This window comes from Antennarius striatus, chromosome 20 (genome assembly GCF_040054535.1).
Source record: "Antennarius striatus isolate MH-2024 chromosome 20, ASM4005453v1, whole genome shotgun sequence".
Taxonomy (NCBI): domain Eukaryota; kingdom Metazoa; phylum Chordata; class Actinopteri; order Lophiiformes; family Antennariidae; genus Antennarius; species Antennarius striatus.
Genome location: NC_090795.1, coordinates 14,820,362 through 14,836,798, shown reverse-complemented (window position 1 = coordinate 14,836,798; position 16,437 = coordinate 14,820,362). Strand labels below are relative to the sequence as shown.

Sequence of the window (16,437 nt, the reverse complement as noted above, 5' to 3'; positions counted from 1 at the left end):
TTACAATAAATTATATATAACTTGTAATAAAAAATGTATATACAAAATAAATTATGAATAATAATAAATCAATTATTTATACTTTATATAATAAATTGTTTAAATTTATAAATTGTATAATTTATTGTTTTTTTCCAAACAAATAGACCAGCCATGGAACTGTTACATACTCTCAATAGTAGTAAAGACTACCATCTAGTGTTGAAAACGAAGTACAACTATGGTGTCAGCTTTATATGTCTGACACCACCTCATTCTCCAAGATACTTTATGACTGTGTAAAAACCAAACCCTAAAATTGATTCATGACTGCCAGAAACAGTCAGAATATTACGTGTCCCAAAGTATTTAAAAAAATGTCAAAGCAAATATGATTTTAATTCTGCCTCTTGTTAGGCAACAGCTAAATGCTGATTGCTCACATGTCCCAAAAAAATTCTAAGCTGTCAGCACACAGACAACTGTGGGTAGAAGCCTTCGCCTGTTTTTCCATCAACAGTTTCACCAGATACACCACAACAATGCCTCGGGATGCAGAAAAACTGGAAATATGCGTGCCAGTAAACCCTTTCCTTTTCATGAGGGACAACGGGCAGACAGACAAACTCACACTCAGCTCCTTTGCTGCAAAGGAAGACTCTCAACAGCCATGAACACAGACCTGGAAGACTCAAGAGATAAACTAGTATAGATGAGTCTGTTCAGCCCTGAAGCCTTCTAGTGGCATGAGAAGCACACACAGACCTGCACCACCTGTGTCACTGATAGTCTGTTTAAGGTGTTGAGAAGAAATCACAAATGGGAAAGTGAACTACTGGACCATATTAGATCAGTCTGTCAAAGAACAATTTGCAGAACATAATCTGACTCATTATGAACATCATATTTTTCATTATGAGGCTAGAACAGAGGATCAAGAGCAGTAGCAGGGTTAGGGTTAAAAAGGAGGAGGACTTTCGTCAAGGAAAAAAAATCAAAAGACACAGGCATTCTGATGCCCTTCAAACAATAAGAGTTCAAACGATCACATCAAAGTAAAGTTCATTGCCCTGAAACATGTAGCAGCAGTGTAGAAAACTGACCAACCCCCAGTAGCTTAACAGACGCTTCTTAGCGTGATCATACTGGAACACAGAAATAACAAATGAATAATGACTTAGATGAATGTCGTCAAAAGATAGAATGAAATGTCAATGAAACCAATAAAATACAAAAGTTATAAACAAATTTTGTTATACTAAGCATATTTTTTTAAATTAAATAATATTAATTCTTTCAATAAAACATTAGAAAACATACAGCACTTAACCAACTATAATCCAGAAAAAACAACATATCTCACATTTGACAAACAGGAATAATTAACTGTTTAATAATACACACTCATCAATCTAGTCACAGAATCATTTTATAGCAACTGACAACAAGCCTGTCTGTCGGGTGATGCAGACCTGATGAGTTTTTTAGAGCCTCTATGAGTACAGTGGGAGCAAAGCAAAGCATAAAGCAACAGGTTGAAGCAGCTAAACAAGGAGCTGAACACTTATCTGTTCTCACGGTGCAGCAGTTATGATTCAACAAGCCATAATATTGTACGCAAGAAGTATTGAGATTTATTTTTATTTCACCTTTAGGCAAAATTGGAAAAAACTCCACATCCATTAAATGAGTGTAAGTTGTTTCTATTATACCTTCTTGAAGACGATTATCTTGTCTTATCAGGGCCTATGTGACAAGTTTAGGTTGGAGCCTATCCCAGCTGACATCAGACAGGAGGGTACTTGTTTGGTTTTTGCAGTATCACACATAGCAAAAACACTGATTTATCCCAAAAGGAATTTTTCAAGAACAAAATGTCAAACATTGAATTTTTCATTTCTTTCAGCAACTCTTTGATATTGTTTGGGAAAAACAAGACGGGCTATTTTCTGATCCCTTGTGGACTTAATGTTTCGCTGACAAAATTATTAGTTCTAGTCCTACTACATGAGGTCATGGCAACATGTCAATATATAATCAACATACTGTATATGACAACATATAATTCTGAAGTTTAAAAAACCCTCCTTAAGGACACTACGTTCTTCTACAACCACAAGTTTTTGTGTTCCATTTTCAAAAGGATACAACTGATAATGCTTGATGTGTTCATTGAACACAACAATTGGCACACAGACCTGAAAATCTCCCCTTGACTTTGTGGCTCTTTCACTCCCATTAGTACCACAACAAAGTACATTCTACCACGCTGTGGTCTTGCAGACTGCTTCCAGACACTCCCTGGTGAGTTTGATCAAGGACTCTTTCTCTTACAAAATATTTTACCATCTCATTTTTTCTACCTGTGATGCACTGCACATCAAGCCCACACACAAATTGAGGTTTTAGGGGGAATGTTGACCCATGAGCACCTTTCAGCAAGATTTCGAAGTTTCCTGCAGCCACAAATAGATCCCTCAAGAGCAGATAAGAAACTTCAAAAGGTTAGATAAAGAGCTTAGCATGTGGAAGAACGTCTGAAAACTGTAGGGATGTCAAAGTACCAGAAAACAACACAACAGCAGATTCATTCGAAATACAAGCCCCAAATCCAGACAGAACCCTTCAATGATGGCATGATGGCTTCACTACTGTCGTACTTCCCTGCCCTGACCTACATTATCTAGTTTATGGCAGAATTATTGCTGTTGCTCAAACCAGACCCCAAATTCTACCAAAGCATATTTGGGCAGATAAACAGGCTTTCAAAGCTCCTTAATGAGATAACAGATCCAGTGAAAGGACCAAAGACGAAATGGATAAAACGGGTTGAGAGGCTGAGATTGAGTTGTTAGATGTATGGGAGACATTAGCTTTCATAATTCTGGAAGTATCCCTAGTAAAAACCACATCCACAGTCTGAGCACCTCATCATCAGCAGGAATGAAAGATGTGATGAAAAAAAGGCAGGTAGGAGGAAGAGGACAGACTAAGACTGTCGAGAGCAGGACTGGAAGTACTAGTCTAGTAGTCACATGGCCCGACTGAGGTGACTGTCGGCACTGAGGAACCACAGTCCACAAAACCACAGGGTGGGTTTGGTGGTTATACAAGTACTGGTCCATTCAGGCAACAATAGGCACAAGCTAGAATGGGCCTGGCATGGGATTGAGAGACCTTCTGATCACGTCTACCTGGAGCTGGTCTGGCTGCGCTAACATGTATTACAGCTGTCCTCATTACACTGAAAGAAAAAGAGATTGGAGAGGTGGGAAGCAAACAAGAAAAGAGAATCTTAGAGACAAAGGGAACAACTTTCCCACATGGCAGAAGAGCAGCAGCCAGAACTGATGAATAGAAAAACAGGAAACATCCTTGCAGTTTCCATCAGGGGTATAAGAGTGTGCTAAATTGCTCTTTCTTACACTTTGAGAAGTAGTTTTCCTCCAGGCCGGAGCTGAACTGGTGCTGGGCCATAAATTACCCATTTGAAGCGACTAAGGAACACTTCCAACACCAGCTAGCAGATTATAACTGGCATCCAAAGGCCAATACTGAAACACAAACCTGAAACTAAAAGTGATTTGTTGGAATTTCATGAGCACCATGTTTATGTCTATAAAAAATGTTTCAGGTAACTTCACAGATTGATTAAAATTATCCTCGAGCACAGGAAATTTTCAAAACTGGTCAAAGGTGCATTATATCAAGCAGGTATTTAAAATCATTGGCACTGATTTTCATTGAAACATGCAGTATATCCAATATTTTCATTCTTTAACACCAAGTTATTCCTTGTGAACTTTGGCTTTCCATTGCTTGATGCTCTGATTTGTTTAGCAGCTAGCTGCCAACTTTAGCCATATGTTTGATGCTAGGGAAAAAGTTTTTAGTGTTGGTGTTGCCGGAAAAAAATGAATACTACAATCCCAAATAGATTTTATAAGATTTTAAGGGGCTGAAAAGAAACGGAAAAAACAAACAAACATATATATACATACAGTATATTTTATATTAATATGGTGGCCTGATTAGGCTTTGACGAGTCACCACAGTAAGAAGTCCCTTAAGCTAATCACATAAGATAAAATGGTATAGGTGATGTAATGACAAGAATTTAGAAGCACTGTGAATGTGCAGCAAGGTTAACCCCCCCTTTCAGGAGGGCATGTATGGGTCTGCACAGTCGTTCACACCCACCAGTCCAAGAATCTTGTATGAATGCTTTCCTATAAAAGGCCATCCTTCGCACATGGCGTCGAACCAGGAGCAATGATAAGCAGCACCAGGTGTAGGTGTGTGTTCATGCCCTTCTGTCAGCTCCAAACAGTCGGACTTCACGGCGGCTCCTCTTTATCTCATCACCCATCTCTAACGTGGTGGGGTATCCAGCACCCTGAACCATCTGATAACACCCCATATTATAACCTCACTCATTCAGCAGCATCAAAGACATCTGATATGCTCTGTTAGACATGGGTAAACACATACTGTACACATCTTTGATTTTAGTTATGAGCAGAACACCAGATGGATCTGGTTTTCCCCACAAGAACATAGCTAAGACCAGCAAGCTGGAACTAAACAAACTAAATTTTAAATATTTGAACTCACAACTTATTTTCAACCTCCGTGTAATTCCATCTTTGGGTGTATCCTGTTGGAGCATGAGTCACATCTTTGTCATTCTGGACAGGGAATCTTTCACAAATACATGCAAGGCGGGATGCAGGAAAACAATGCTGTTCAAAATTGATGACAAATGTTAAAACTGTTAACAGGGAGGGCAGTGGGTGGACTGGGTGATTGAGTGCAATTGTGTGTTAGAGGAATGTCAGGGTTTGTAAAAGAGTGCTGAGGTTTAAAACAGTCTGGGCAGACTTGACAGCAGAAATGACTAATGTGAGTAGACAGGTTTCTGCTGCTGTTCATCATTCAGTCAGATATGATAAAGTTCTAATGAGTTTGGTTTCACAAACAGGTAGTCCTCCACATACTAACACCATTGGTTCTAAGAAGCTTTTAGTAAATTGAATTGAATAAGTCGTTATTTATTAAATATCAATCTATAATCATCGTTTGAGGTCCTTTAAATGTCATTACTGCTCTAAATAAGAAAGTACTATTCCCTGACCAGAAACAATAGCAGGACGTTAAAACAATACAAAAATTGAATAAAAGACAAGTACATCTCAGTTTACATCATTCCGAGTTAGGTCATTCTAGATTATGAATCAGTTTAAAAAAGAAAAAACATCAAGTTTACATCTTTGAACTCAACGTCTGTCTGCCACAAATATTGGATTCTCAAAATCACTAGAAAACCAACAAAAGCACATAATATCATGCTATTGTACAATAAATGAGAATAAAAACATGACGCTCTGAGATGCTAACAGAGAGAACAACAAACAACAACAAGACGGGGAGACGAGTGTTGGAGATGCATGAACGCAGCGGTGCTGCTCGGCGGGGGTTGTGGCAGAAAGGGGAACTGCAAGGTATGGTGAAACGTATCTGTTTCACCTTACCTTGCAGTTCCCTGAGCCTCACAACTCCTACATTGAGAAAAACGGGTCCTGTATCATCTCTTCAGCCCACAAGACAGTGCTCACACACTGAGCTCCTGTCATGATATAACAAGAACACGCCCCTCTCTTTTTAGACATCTGAAATTCAGGACCACAGATCAGTGTACAGTGGTACCTCTTCGTACGAAATTGGTTATGGAAGAAATTACCTAAGTAGAAAATTACGTAAGTAGAGACGCGTTTTCCATGCAAATGCTCTAATCTGTTCCAAGTGCACAAAAATTCAGACATAAATGTTTTATAAAGCATAAAAATGCATCAAAACATGTAACAAATACATGTCCGATTAGATTATTACACAATAAATGAGAGTTGTGCATAACGTAAACAACAAAGAATAGAGTCAAGAATAATAATGTCAGTGATTTACCTTTTAACAGCTGTCCCCATTGTTTTTTGCCCTCTTTGGTTCACGCGCTACTGCGTCACGATGACGAACAACAGAATGAATTCCAGACCTCCTTTTGAACTTCTCCAACCACCCACGCATGCCTTAAACTCCTTAATTATACGTCCTTTTGTTTTAATGGCGATTGTAGATGCATTACGGCCATATTCTTTGTAGAGTTCAACTAAACGCATCCCTTTCTCATGCTTTCTATGATCTCTTGCTTTGTTTGTATGGACAAGAAAACTGTTGTCTGTATAGGTTCTCAGTCATCCAGAGGCCTGTACCATAAAGCTGGATTACGGCTAGGCGAGATAACTTCAGGCTTAACCCTGGCCTTTCAGTACAATAAAGGTGGCTATCTTTCTAACAGGCTACGTTGTCGCGGTAACCTATGCTGAACAACTAACCTGCTCCGGAGTAGGATAAATTCAGGATAAGAGCTCAGCGGGTGTAACAGCCCCACCTACTGACCAATCAGAGCTCAGCGGGTATAAGAGCTCCGCCTACTGACCAATCAGTTCTCTTGGGAAATGAGCCATCCGTTTTATGAGAACCCGGTGGATCCTGGTGCACAGCTTGTACGAAGACGTTTTTTGCCACAGTTAATATATTTCTTAGTGATGTTCGTAATTATTATGATGTCCTTAAATCCCTCGTTGGATGGGTTACAAGCAAGCCACAGATAAAATGCCATTAATCAATTATTTGTTTAAATAAATCATGGATTGATTGATTCATTCATTCATAGGTACTTTTATGTATTCTGTTGGCAATGCCGAAAACCTCGGGAAGAACACAGTATGTAGAGCTATTCATCAAGTCGCGGGGGCTACAATCACATGCCATAATGAAAAATGTCATACACACATACATTTATGGAACACACAAATGTTACTGTAGTCAGATTTACAACTGCAGTCATAGTGGGGAAGGAGAGGTAAGTTCTTACGCCCGAGCCCGAGTTCGGGCCCGACCCGACACGAAATTCGGGTCGGGCTCGAAAAGTCGACAACTACTTTCAGGCCGGGTCGGGTCGGGCTTTAATACCGTCGGGCTCGGTTCGGGTCAGGCTTTAATACCGTCGGGTTCGGGTCGGAGTTCTTGAAGACGAAACGTCTTCAAAAACGTCTTCTAGACGAAACGTCTTCTAGACTTTCTTAACGTCCAGTGGATCGACTCAACAGCTTTTGGACAAGAAAACTCCTTTCGTCTTTTCTTTTCCTCTTTTCTCCGTCACTTTCTTGGGGTTCCATAGCGAATACTCAAAAAGTTATTATATTTGCGCAAAACTATCAGACTACCTCACGGGTCGAGTGACTAATGCCGAAGACACTCCATAAACACTTCTAGCTCCACACAGAGGTGGAGTGGCATCCCTCTTAGTCAATGGGATGCCAGGAAGATACGTAATAGGTAATAGCCAATGGGAGAGCAGCTATGAGAATGTTGTGTTCAGGAACCTGTGGGAGATTTGAGTATCAGCCGATACTGTGTTTTTACATTACGTAAGTCGAAATTTCTTTTGTAAGTAGAGGTAATATTTTCCTGCTGAGAAATTTTGTAAGTAGAAAATTCCGTAAGTAGAGATATTCGTAAGTAGAGGTATCACTGTAGTTAGATGTCTGACAGCTGTGTGAAATTAATTAAAAAGAGTATAATATGGGACATTTAAATCTTGACAGGTCTCCGCTAGATGATAGTGGAAAGGTACCACAAGACTTCACTTCCATCAGGCCCTCTTTCGCTTCAAGATTTCAAGGACTCTATTTTATATAAACAATTACCAAGTAGAGCCTGTGAGACAAAACGCAGGACGCTGGAGCTGCTCATGATAGCCGGTAACATGTTTTAAACAAAAAATGGTGTTTCCAGCTGAACAGGAATCCTTGCTGAGATGAGAATTTTAAAGAAGTCTGAGGCAAAGGACGCCTCATAGACGTTGATGAATCAGGTTGATTTTCTGAAGCGGTTCCCAGTCACCCAGGATAGGTGCTCACAAGATAAAGTGATTTGATATGTGTTAGTTTCCTGACTAATCTCCATGTTTTGCATAATACTGTAAAAGACAAGAAACATTTTTAATGGTGATCTAAAGTTTTGAAAATGATCTAAAACTGAAACGAAAAAGGAAACCAGAAACATTGTCAATGAGACATAACTCCCTGTTAAAAAGGTTAATAATTTACACCACACTCCCTGATTTTGCTTAAATAGAAAATTTTCTTGATGCAAAGATCAAAATTAGTCAAGTGGAAATAAACATGTTGGCGAGTGGATCAAAGTCCACCAGGGTCTCTGTTAAAGCACTCAGTTTATTGAACACATTAAGGCCATTCAGGTCTGTATGTGTGTGTGTGTGAGCACTTGGCAACTCAATGCCTTTTGTGTCAACACAACAGTTGCTGAGGTCTAATCTTTTACCATCTACCAACATCAGCTGTGGAATTTCAGAACATCAATGCCACAGAGAGGGTGTCGCTTTCTTCACCTTGGATGAGAGCATCAGCACGAACTAAAAGTGTTCACCAGACAAGTGCTATATTATATATATATACACACATACACATATATATACATATATATACATATATACATACATATATATATACATATATACATACATATAGATATATATATATACATATATATATACACATATACATATACATATACTGTATGTGTACATAGATAAACACATATATACACACACACATGTAGTTCAGCACCTTGCCACAGATGTAAGTACAGCAGAAACCAGAACTATAGCAGAACAACAACTCTTGTCACGTCGATGTCATTGACAGTTATTTGCACAAAAGTGAAAATGTAATCAAGACGTCGTTACCATGGCAAGGGGAGGAATGTTGGGAATTGTCTGCACACAGCAGTGTGTGTTGTTGATGCACCTCATCATAGCTACAGATGATGTGGTGACAAACGGTTACCCCTGACTGGGGATGAGCGAGGCCTTGTCAAGGTCAGCTCATGACCCCAGGCGAGGAGAACTCAGACTGTGTCTTCGGGCTGTGGTCAGTGGGCCATGCAACTCAGCAATGCATAGTAGTGTGTCTTTTGTATAAAGCATTGAAACACTGACAGCAGGATCTGCTTTGAGCAACTGAAGTTGTGTACTTACAAGATGACCTCTGGAAGAGCACAGATCCACGTTTTTCCTTCCATGTCCGAGAACATCACCTGGTCCTGGAAACAAATTAACTTCATCACCACAGGCTGGAGATATCCGCCTGGAATTCAAGCAGTCGGTGAGCTTCCTTTGTCCTTCAGAAGGAGCTCTACGGTGGACACTGATCATGTTGTGTGAAAAAGCAACTTTCCCGTGATCTGAGCCTAAAGGAAGGAATGGGCTAAAACTACACTTCTATGAAGAAGTACAAAACAGGCTACTTAACCGGGAGCATGTATCTAGTTAATGTGCACAATTTAACTAGTGGATGTTACTCAGTAAATTCCAGTGAAGTCCCTGACTAATATGAATTAGTTTCATACAGGGCCCCAACAAATGTTGTTCACATATCTAACGCCTGTAAACACCGCATCGGTCTCTTTGACCTACGCTCAGCCTACACACGAACGCCACTGATGACAGATCTGTGACTCCAAAAGTGTTGTAGCCCAGTCAGAGTAAAGTCAGGCAGGACCTGGCTGCACAGAAGTTATGGGTGGATATGATGCTTTTTTCAATTGCTCCAGGTAGGGCTATGAAAAGTCAGATAAATATACTAAAACATCTGGAGAAATCAATCCTTCATTCTTAGATCTGACCATCAGAGCAAATCACATTATTCCTGGACTTGCACTAGGAGCTAGTATGACGAAGCCACTGTGGCTCCCCGGAAAAGAATTGAGCAAGCCACAAAAAGCCACACTCTGTGTCCAAGACAACAGCGCAATGCACGGACAACCAACACTTGTGTGGGGTGTGGTGTGTGGGGGATACCCCCACTGGGGGGGTCCGGGGGCCATCCTCCGGAAAAAATTTTAGAAAATGGGGTTGTTTTCCTGCACTCTGGTACATTCTGAGGGCAAAATCTTCAGTTTATCTACAAAAATACACTAAAGTCAACAGTTCAAGCTTAATTATCATTATTACTTTATGCAGGTATAAATGTGAGATTCAAGAATTAAAAACTTTTACTATTACCAATCAGATAGTGCTGTGTGTAGGACACTGAGACCACACTGAGACCACAGAGAGGCTCCTGGGCCACAGGAGAACTTTATTATATCAATTTATCAGCAATCCGATACTGATGACTGGTAGAATTTGGGAAAATTTAAATCATTTTACAACCAATATTTGCTGCATTTCTTTCAAACTGGCAACAAAGGTTGATAAAAGCTTTGAATTAGTCAAAACTGTTTTCTTTCCAGCCTCCAAACAACAGAATGAGACTGAGATAAAGTGGAAGTCTTCTAACAAAGAACTTGTATCAGATATAGATCCAGGCCAACAATTTTACATGTTTTACACCCCTCGAGTCCAGTTTCTTAGGTCATTGGACCTCACAGATGCTCTTAAAATGGCACTTCGAGACATTTTTATGTGCTGAGAATGGAATGTTAATGGTGAAAGAAGAGCCCAAACTGGTGGTGTAGAATGACACAAGAACATCTACAAGGTCGCACAGCCACTAAAAGCAAGTTGTTCCAGGTGAACAGGCTTTATGCCTTCTGTCTGCCTCTGGATCACAGACGAACTTTTGTTTTCAACAGGACATTTATCTAGATCTTATTTGTATTTTTTTACATTGATTTGCTGACAGTGAATAGAAGAGATGGTCTCATCGAAGGACCACAGGCTCATAAATCATTTCTGTTTTTCATGTCTTTCCTTTGATGGCATGGCAACCAAGTCCACCCAAACCATTCCTCCAACACGGGCCAGTTTATGAGCAAACAATGACCTACAGGTGGAACCTACTTCATCACCAGCTCTGAGCCATGTGTCCCAGTAGAAGACTTACTAAGCATCTGCTTCCAATACCCTCCCTACTCCTCCTCAGGAGGGGTCTGTGGGAGGCAGCAACACATCAGACCAAAATAACGCCCCTGCTCTCCGGACAGGGCCCCCCAAAACAATGATGTAACACCCAACAGGCTTATGCAACAAACCTCTGAAGGCAATTTCTCACTCTGAATCATGCAAGGTGAAGACCCTGCGAATACTCACACTGAAAACTGTAATTAATGTCATTTTCAGAACTGATGATTCACATGATACTGCTCTGCTTCACAGGACTCTCTGTTCATGATGAGGCTCTTCCAAAAAACACCAGTTATTCAGAGGAAACTTCCTTTTGCACACAAGGTTAGACTGGCAAAGTCGCAGTAATGATGAGTAACTGCAGGCACATCTGCTTTATTTCTGTTGGTCCGCGTTGCTTCCTGCTGCCTCAAATGACAACAATACACCAACAATGCAACTGACCACACCTCACGAAAAGACCAACACTGGCATGGGTGCAAGCACTTCTGTTGCTGCTGACAAAATGGTGCACTGGGCTTGAATATGTCTAGTGCATTGTTCAAACACTAAAAGTAATGTTTCTTATCTGTAAGTCCTTCAGTTTCTTCCTTCTCAGTCTGGAAGTTCAGTCTGGATTGTAATTCTGTAATGTTTTTTTGTGACAGTTTTCTCAGGCACTCTATATGGTTCGATTTGGACCAAAGGAAAAAAACGAGACATTGGTGGATTTTAGTTCTGTTCCTGATATAAAGGACAAAAACCTGCAGAATGGTGCCACATATATAAATTCAGATGACGCCCTACCAAACAGTCAGACACAGCAGAGACATACTGATGCTACCTGGTTACCACATCTACAGGTCCTCGCCTAAGCTACACACCCTTATTTGCTAGTCAACAGTGTTTGCAGACCATGTCAAAGTTTACCTTTACTCAGTTACACGTATTTGGAGTAGAGACAATCCAGATAGAGGAGCGGTGACAGTGCACAGCTTTATTACTGGGGGATTCTCATTCCAGTTCCATATTAATATAGAATACTTTCAATCCCTGCCTAATTTGAAAACAATCCATCATCAAAAGTCATCACAAAAATCAGCAAACAACAGCAATATTTCTCCAAGACACAGTGGATTACAATGCTGTATCTTGTTTTGGAGGATTGGGTCACACGGGGTTAATTGTCTCTGAAAATGAAATATGTAAGACTGGGCAAAAACTACAAAACACAAAAATAATGAGAAGAAACTGTATCAATAAAAAAACTTGTGCTAAACTTTTGCAGGAAGGAAATGTCTCCTAATCCCCTGGTTTTATTTCCTATGAAGCAAAACTATACTATTGAAAGTTTATATATATCAACAGGGAAATACTGAAGAATGCACACACCTCCATTTCGACAACAATGGTAGCATCTGCTCTTCTTGCTCATTGTTCCCTTCTACTGTTTACTATCAATCCTTCTAATGGAATGCACTTTTTTAAATTTATCTGTGTACTAATGTTCCATCAGTTTCTAGATTCGAGTCCAGTTATCCAGCATTTGTAAATTAAGCAGAGTAAAAGGGTTTTCCAACTGTTCCCAGATCTGTGAACATCTCCCAGTAATAAATACCAGTTCGGTGATTTAGATTTTCTATTGAAATTACGGTAGAACCTCCAGATAAAAGTTTAGTCCGTTCTGTGACTGAACTCTCTTGTTCCAAGCTAAAAACAAAGGTTTTTAGCTTGTATAGCCACGGTGGCATTCTTATTTTTAGGAAAAACCTTTTTGGACTCGCGAAATCGCCGATCGATAACATAAGAAAACAATAGCATGCTGCTATTTCTGCATGCCGACGGAAATAGCCAAAGTGACCTGAACGCTACCGATCATTAAATATGCACTCGGGTCATGACTGCCTCTCGCCCAATAAAAAAACAGGATTCTTTTTTTGCAAGCTAAACCCGCAAATTGGTGTACAACAAGGCGAGGACGATCGATTTAAAGAAAATGAGAATAGAGTGTTTTATAGATTTTGCGTTAAAATTCTAATTGAACAACAAATGGTGAATGCTGAGAGGGGTGAGGAGTGGTGACAGACCGATCAGAAGGTAAATGAAAGATATTATCAATACTTTTTTGTAGTCTTAGACTTTTGATCTCTGTGACTGGCAGGAATAACCAGCGATGCATGTAAATGTGTATTCACCTCGCTTGCTATTTTACATGCCTTTTTATATTGAAATGAAAAATCATATTATTGAATTTAAATTTTTTTAAAAACTAAACTATGGTATACCATACCGTCACATCGTGAATGCAAGTTTTCAATTGTTGAATCTCACATTTATACCTGCATCAAGTAGGACAGAAATAAAGATAGTTAAGATTGAACTATTGACTTCAGTGTATTTTTGTAGGTAAACTGAATAGAAGATTTTGCCCTCAGAATGCACCAGAATGCAGGAAAACAACCCCATTTTCTAAAAAATTTCCCGCGGGGGGCCCCACAGACCCCCCCACACACCCCTACGTCGAGCATGGTTTTACACCCCCCAACAATTGAAAACTTGTATTCACTATGTGAAGAAGATGCAGTCATACAAAATATTACTCAATGTTTAATTGCAACTTTTACTTGGACTTGAAATACATTTTAACTTTGACTACCATTGACAACACCATTGGTATGCCATAGTTTAGTTTTTTGTTTTTTTTTAATTCAATAATATGATTTTTCATATCAATTTAAAAAGGCATATAAAATAGCAAGCAAGGGGAATTTTTACTTGCTATTATAGCAAGCCACTGTCTTGGACACAGAATGTGGCTTTCTGTGGCTTACTCAATTATTTTATACTGAGCCACAGTGGCTTACTCATACTACCTCCTAGTGCAAGCCCAGTTTTATATACTGATTCTAATCCATGCAGGGAAATTAGTGACACACTCTAGTTAGTTGAATCACGCATATATTAGTGTGTACAGGCCCTGAACACACAAACACACACAGGGGGCCTGTACGCATGCAGGGGAGGCGGGCAGCTCCTTCATGGTGCGCCCAAATGAGCAAATAGTAAGGGGGACAGCGCCTTGTTCAAGGTCGCCTCGGCAGTGCTCCAGAGGTGAGCTGACACCCCCCACTGTCAAATCACCTCTGGGTGTTTTTTTCAAACTGCTGATCTTGAAACATTGGACAACCTGCTCTACCGCGTGCTCTTCCACTAAGCCACTGTCGCCCCTAAAATAACTATAATCATTTTAATCTGTTCCAGCCTTGTGAAAAAGCCTCAAAACTCCTAAATTGTGAAAAAGAAAGATTTTTTGGTCAACAAATAAACCTGCACACTTTACCTGTGTATAATTAATTATATATACTGTAGGTTACATAAACAATGATAAAGTGTAAAAAGAAACACAAAAGTCAAGAGATCCCATCTAAGCTGGTACTGTATCCATCTGCCAACTATTGGTGGTGTTCTGAAGCACAGCTCGTATCTCAGATTTCACTCATATCTTGAACAAAAATACGGACAGCATGATTGCTCGTATCTCGCATCTTGAGGTACAACTGTACCTCTTTCTATAATTAAAAGGGCGACACAATGAGCTGGCATCTTATCTAGGGTGCATCCAGCCTTTGACCCATAGCCAAGGGGATAGGCTCCAGCTGACCTGTGACCCACAAGGCAGATATGCGGATGAAGAGGAGACAATTAATTGTCTTGTCTACAAGAAGGTGGGTGGGTGGACGGATGGATGATTCAAAGGGAGCAGCAGAACAGATACACCACAGGAAAACCAGCATAATGATCAAAAGGCTTGGTTTTAAGGCGCACATCTGACGGAAAAGCACAAAGCGGTTAAGCAGTCCTTCCCCTCTGTGGTCATTAGACAGATCAATCACAAGGTGCTCAAGTGTTGTCACAACCCGTCTGGGTTCAGTAACCTCACAGTTTGAGGGTTCAGTGGACGGGAATGGCTGCTGATTAGCTTTACTGTGCGCATCCAAGCGTGGCACAAAAAACACAGCCTTCCTGTTGCAGCACAGGATTTTGGCAGATTCTAAAATCTAGATTACCTGTTTAATGAGAAGGAAATGAAGAAGTGAGTAGAACACCCTTTGTGAACACATGTGTGTAGTGTGATCTGTGTTACTACTCTGCATCAACCCAAGATGAAAACACTGACTGAGTGTACAACCATGTTTTTGCACAAATCCCAGTACAGTGAAGTCTGATTCCAAGACAAATAAAAACATCACAAAAACAAATATTACAGGTGGTTTTCTATATTTTCTGCACACATTTATGAAACTAAACTCCTTATCGGTTATTCCTCTTCATCATCCTCTAAACTTCTCACAAAACAGATGACAGATGGTGAAGAACTCTGCAGAATCTCACGGTCATATCTGTGGACAGACAGAAGAACTACAACATCTAATTAGCTTCTGGACAGGAGAGGCAAACCTAGCAAATGTTTTTCTCTTTTCTCTTTTCTCTTTTCCTGGGCCCCCTGGAGTTTAAAACCTTTGCTTATCCCGGGTGCAAATTTCTCAGTTCGTAACAACTTGACATCAGTAAATGCTTCGTGATGTGTAGGATAATAAATCCTGATCACGTGCTACCCTTAAGTCACGCATCACTTGTCCTCTTTTTTGATGACAATCAACTTTCGGTTTGCGGCTTTGGCTGCGCGTCCTCTCCACGCCTCGAGGCGCACACCCCGACGCGCTCCGCCGCGGGGTGTTGGATGTAATGTACGGGGTAACATTATATGGCGCCGTGGCCTCCGTTCACTGATAATAAAACCATCCACTGTGGCTCTAAGTCGGCAGTATCACCGGTTGTAAATGGATTTGGACGCACCGCTAAACCTCCAGCTGGTTGGTGTGACCCCCCCCCCCCCTCTGAGGAGCCCCCACCTGACGGGAGGATGAGGTCACCCACACTCAATGTTTCAACGTGACAACAGCGATTTAAGAATGTCTCGAAGTCGTTAAACTCGACCAGAAAGAGTCGCTCAAAGGGAGGTAACGCAACACGGTCAGCCTCAACTTACCGCATTTGTAGCCTCCAGACTTCTCTCCTCCTTCCGTTACGCTAAAAGCCGCTAAGCTGATGAAATGTTAAAGTTGGAGCGGTTACGAACTTCCACCTTACCCACGCAGAAACAGCTCCTGTCTGACGGCTGTGGACCCCAGGGGCGGGCTGCTACGATCCGGTAACACCGACACTCCTCTGTCATCCACTCAGACCCGCTGAACGCGCCCAACTTCTTCACTTCTGTCAAGTCGAGTGGCGCCGCGTGAGGGACTGGTGGGACGTTTCAAAATAAAAGTCTAATTACTGACTAGCTCTGTGGAAAAACTGACCTGATGCAGGGGCCAGGAAAGAAGTCATTATATCTTCTGAAGGAGCCAGGAATTCTGCCCTTTTCTTCATTGCTGTGACATTATTCCAAAAAAGTTAGCCAGCTTCAGTTACCCTTTCAGGTGCATATA

At 40.7% G+C, this 16,437-nt stretch overlaps 1 protein-coding gene across 10 annotated transcripts in view; it reads right to left on the bottom strand.

Moving 5' to 3' along the window:
- svila (supervillin a) overlaps positions 1-16,229 on the bottom strand; it is a 102,302-nt gene extending 86,073 nt beyond the window's left edge. For 4 of the 10 annotated variants that reach the window (XM_068343969.1, XM_068343971.1, XM_068343973.1 and 1 more), the window contains exon 1: positions 16,097-16,199. In XM_068343969.1, the coding sequence (XP_068200070.1) occupies positions 16,097-16,181 (85 nt within the window). In that variant the 5' untranslated portion in view covers positions 16,182-16,199. Of the gene's footprint in view, positions 1-9,097; positions 9,163-15,995 lie in introns of all 10 variants that reach the window. The other 6 variants (XM_068343974.1, XM_068343970.1, XM_068343975.1 and 3 more) reach the window with 4 other exon arrangements.
- Between the last annotated feature and the right edge of the window lie 208 nt (positions 16,230-16,437).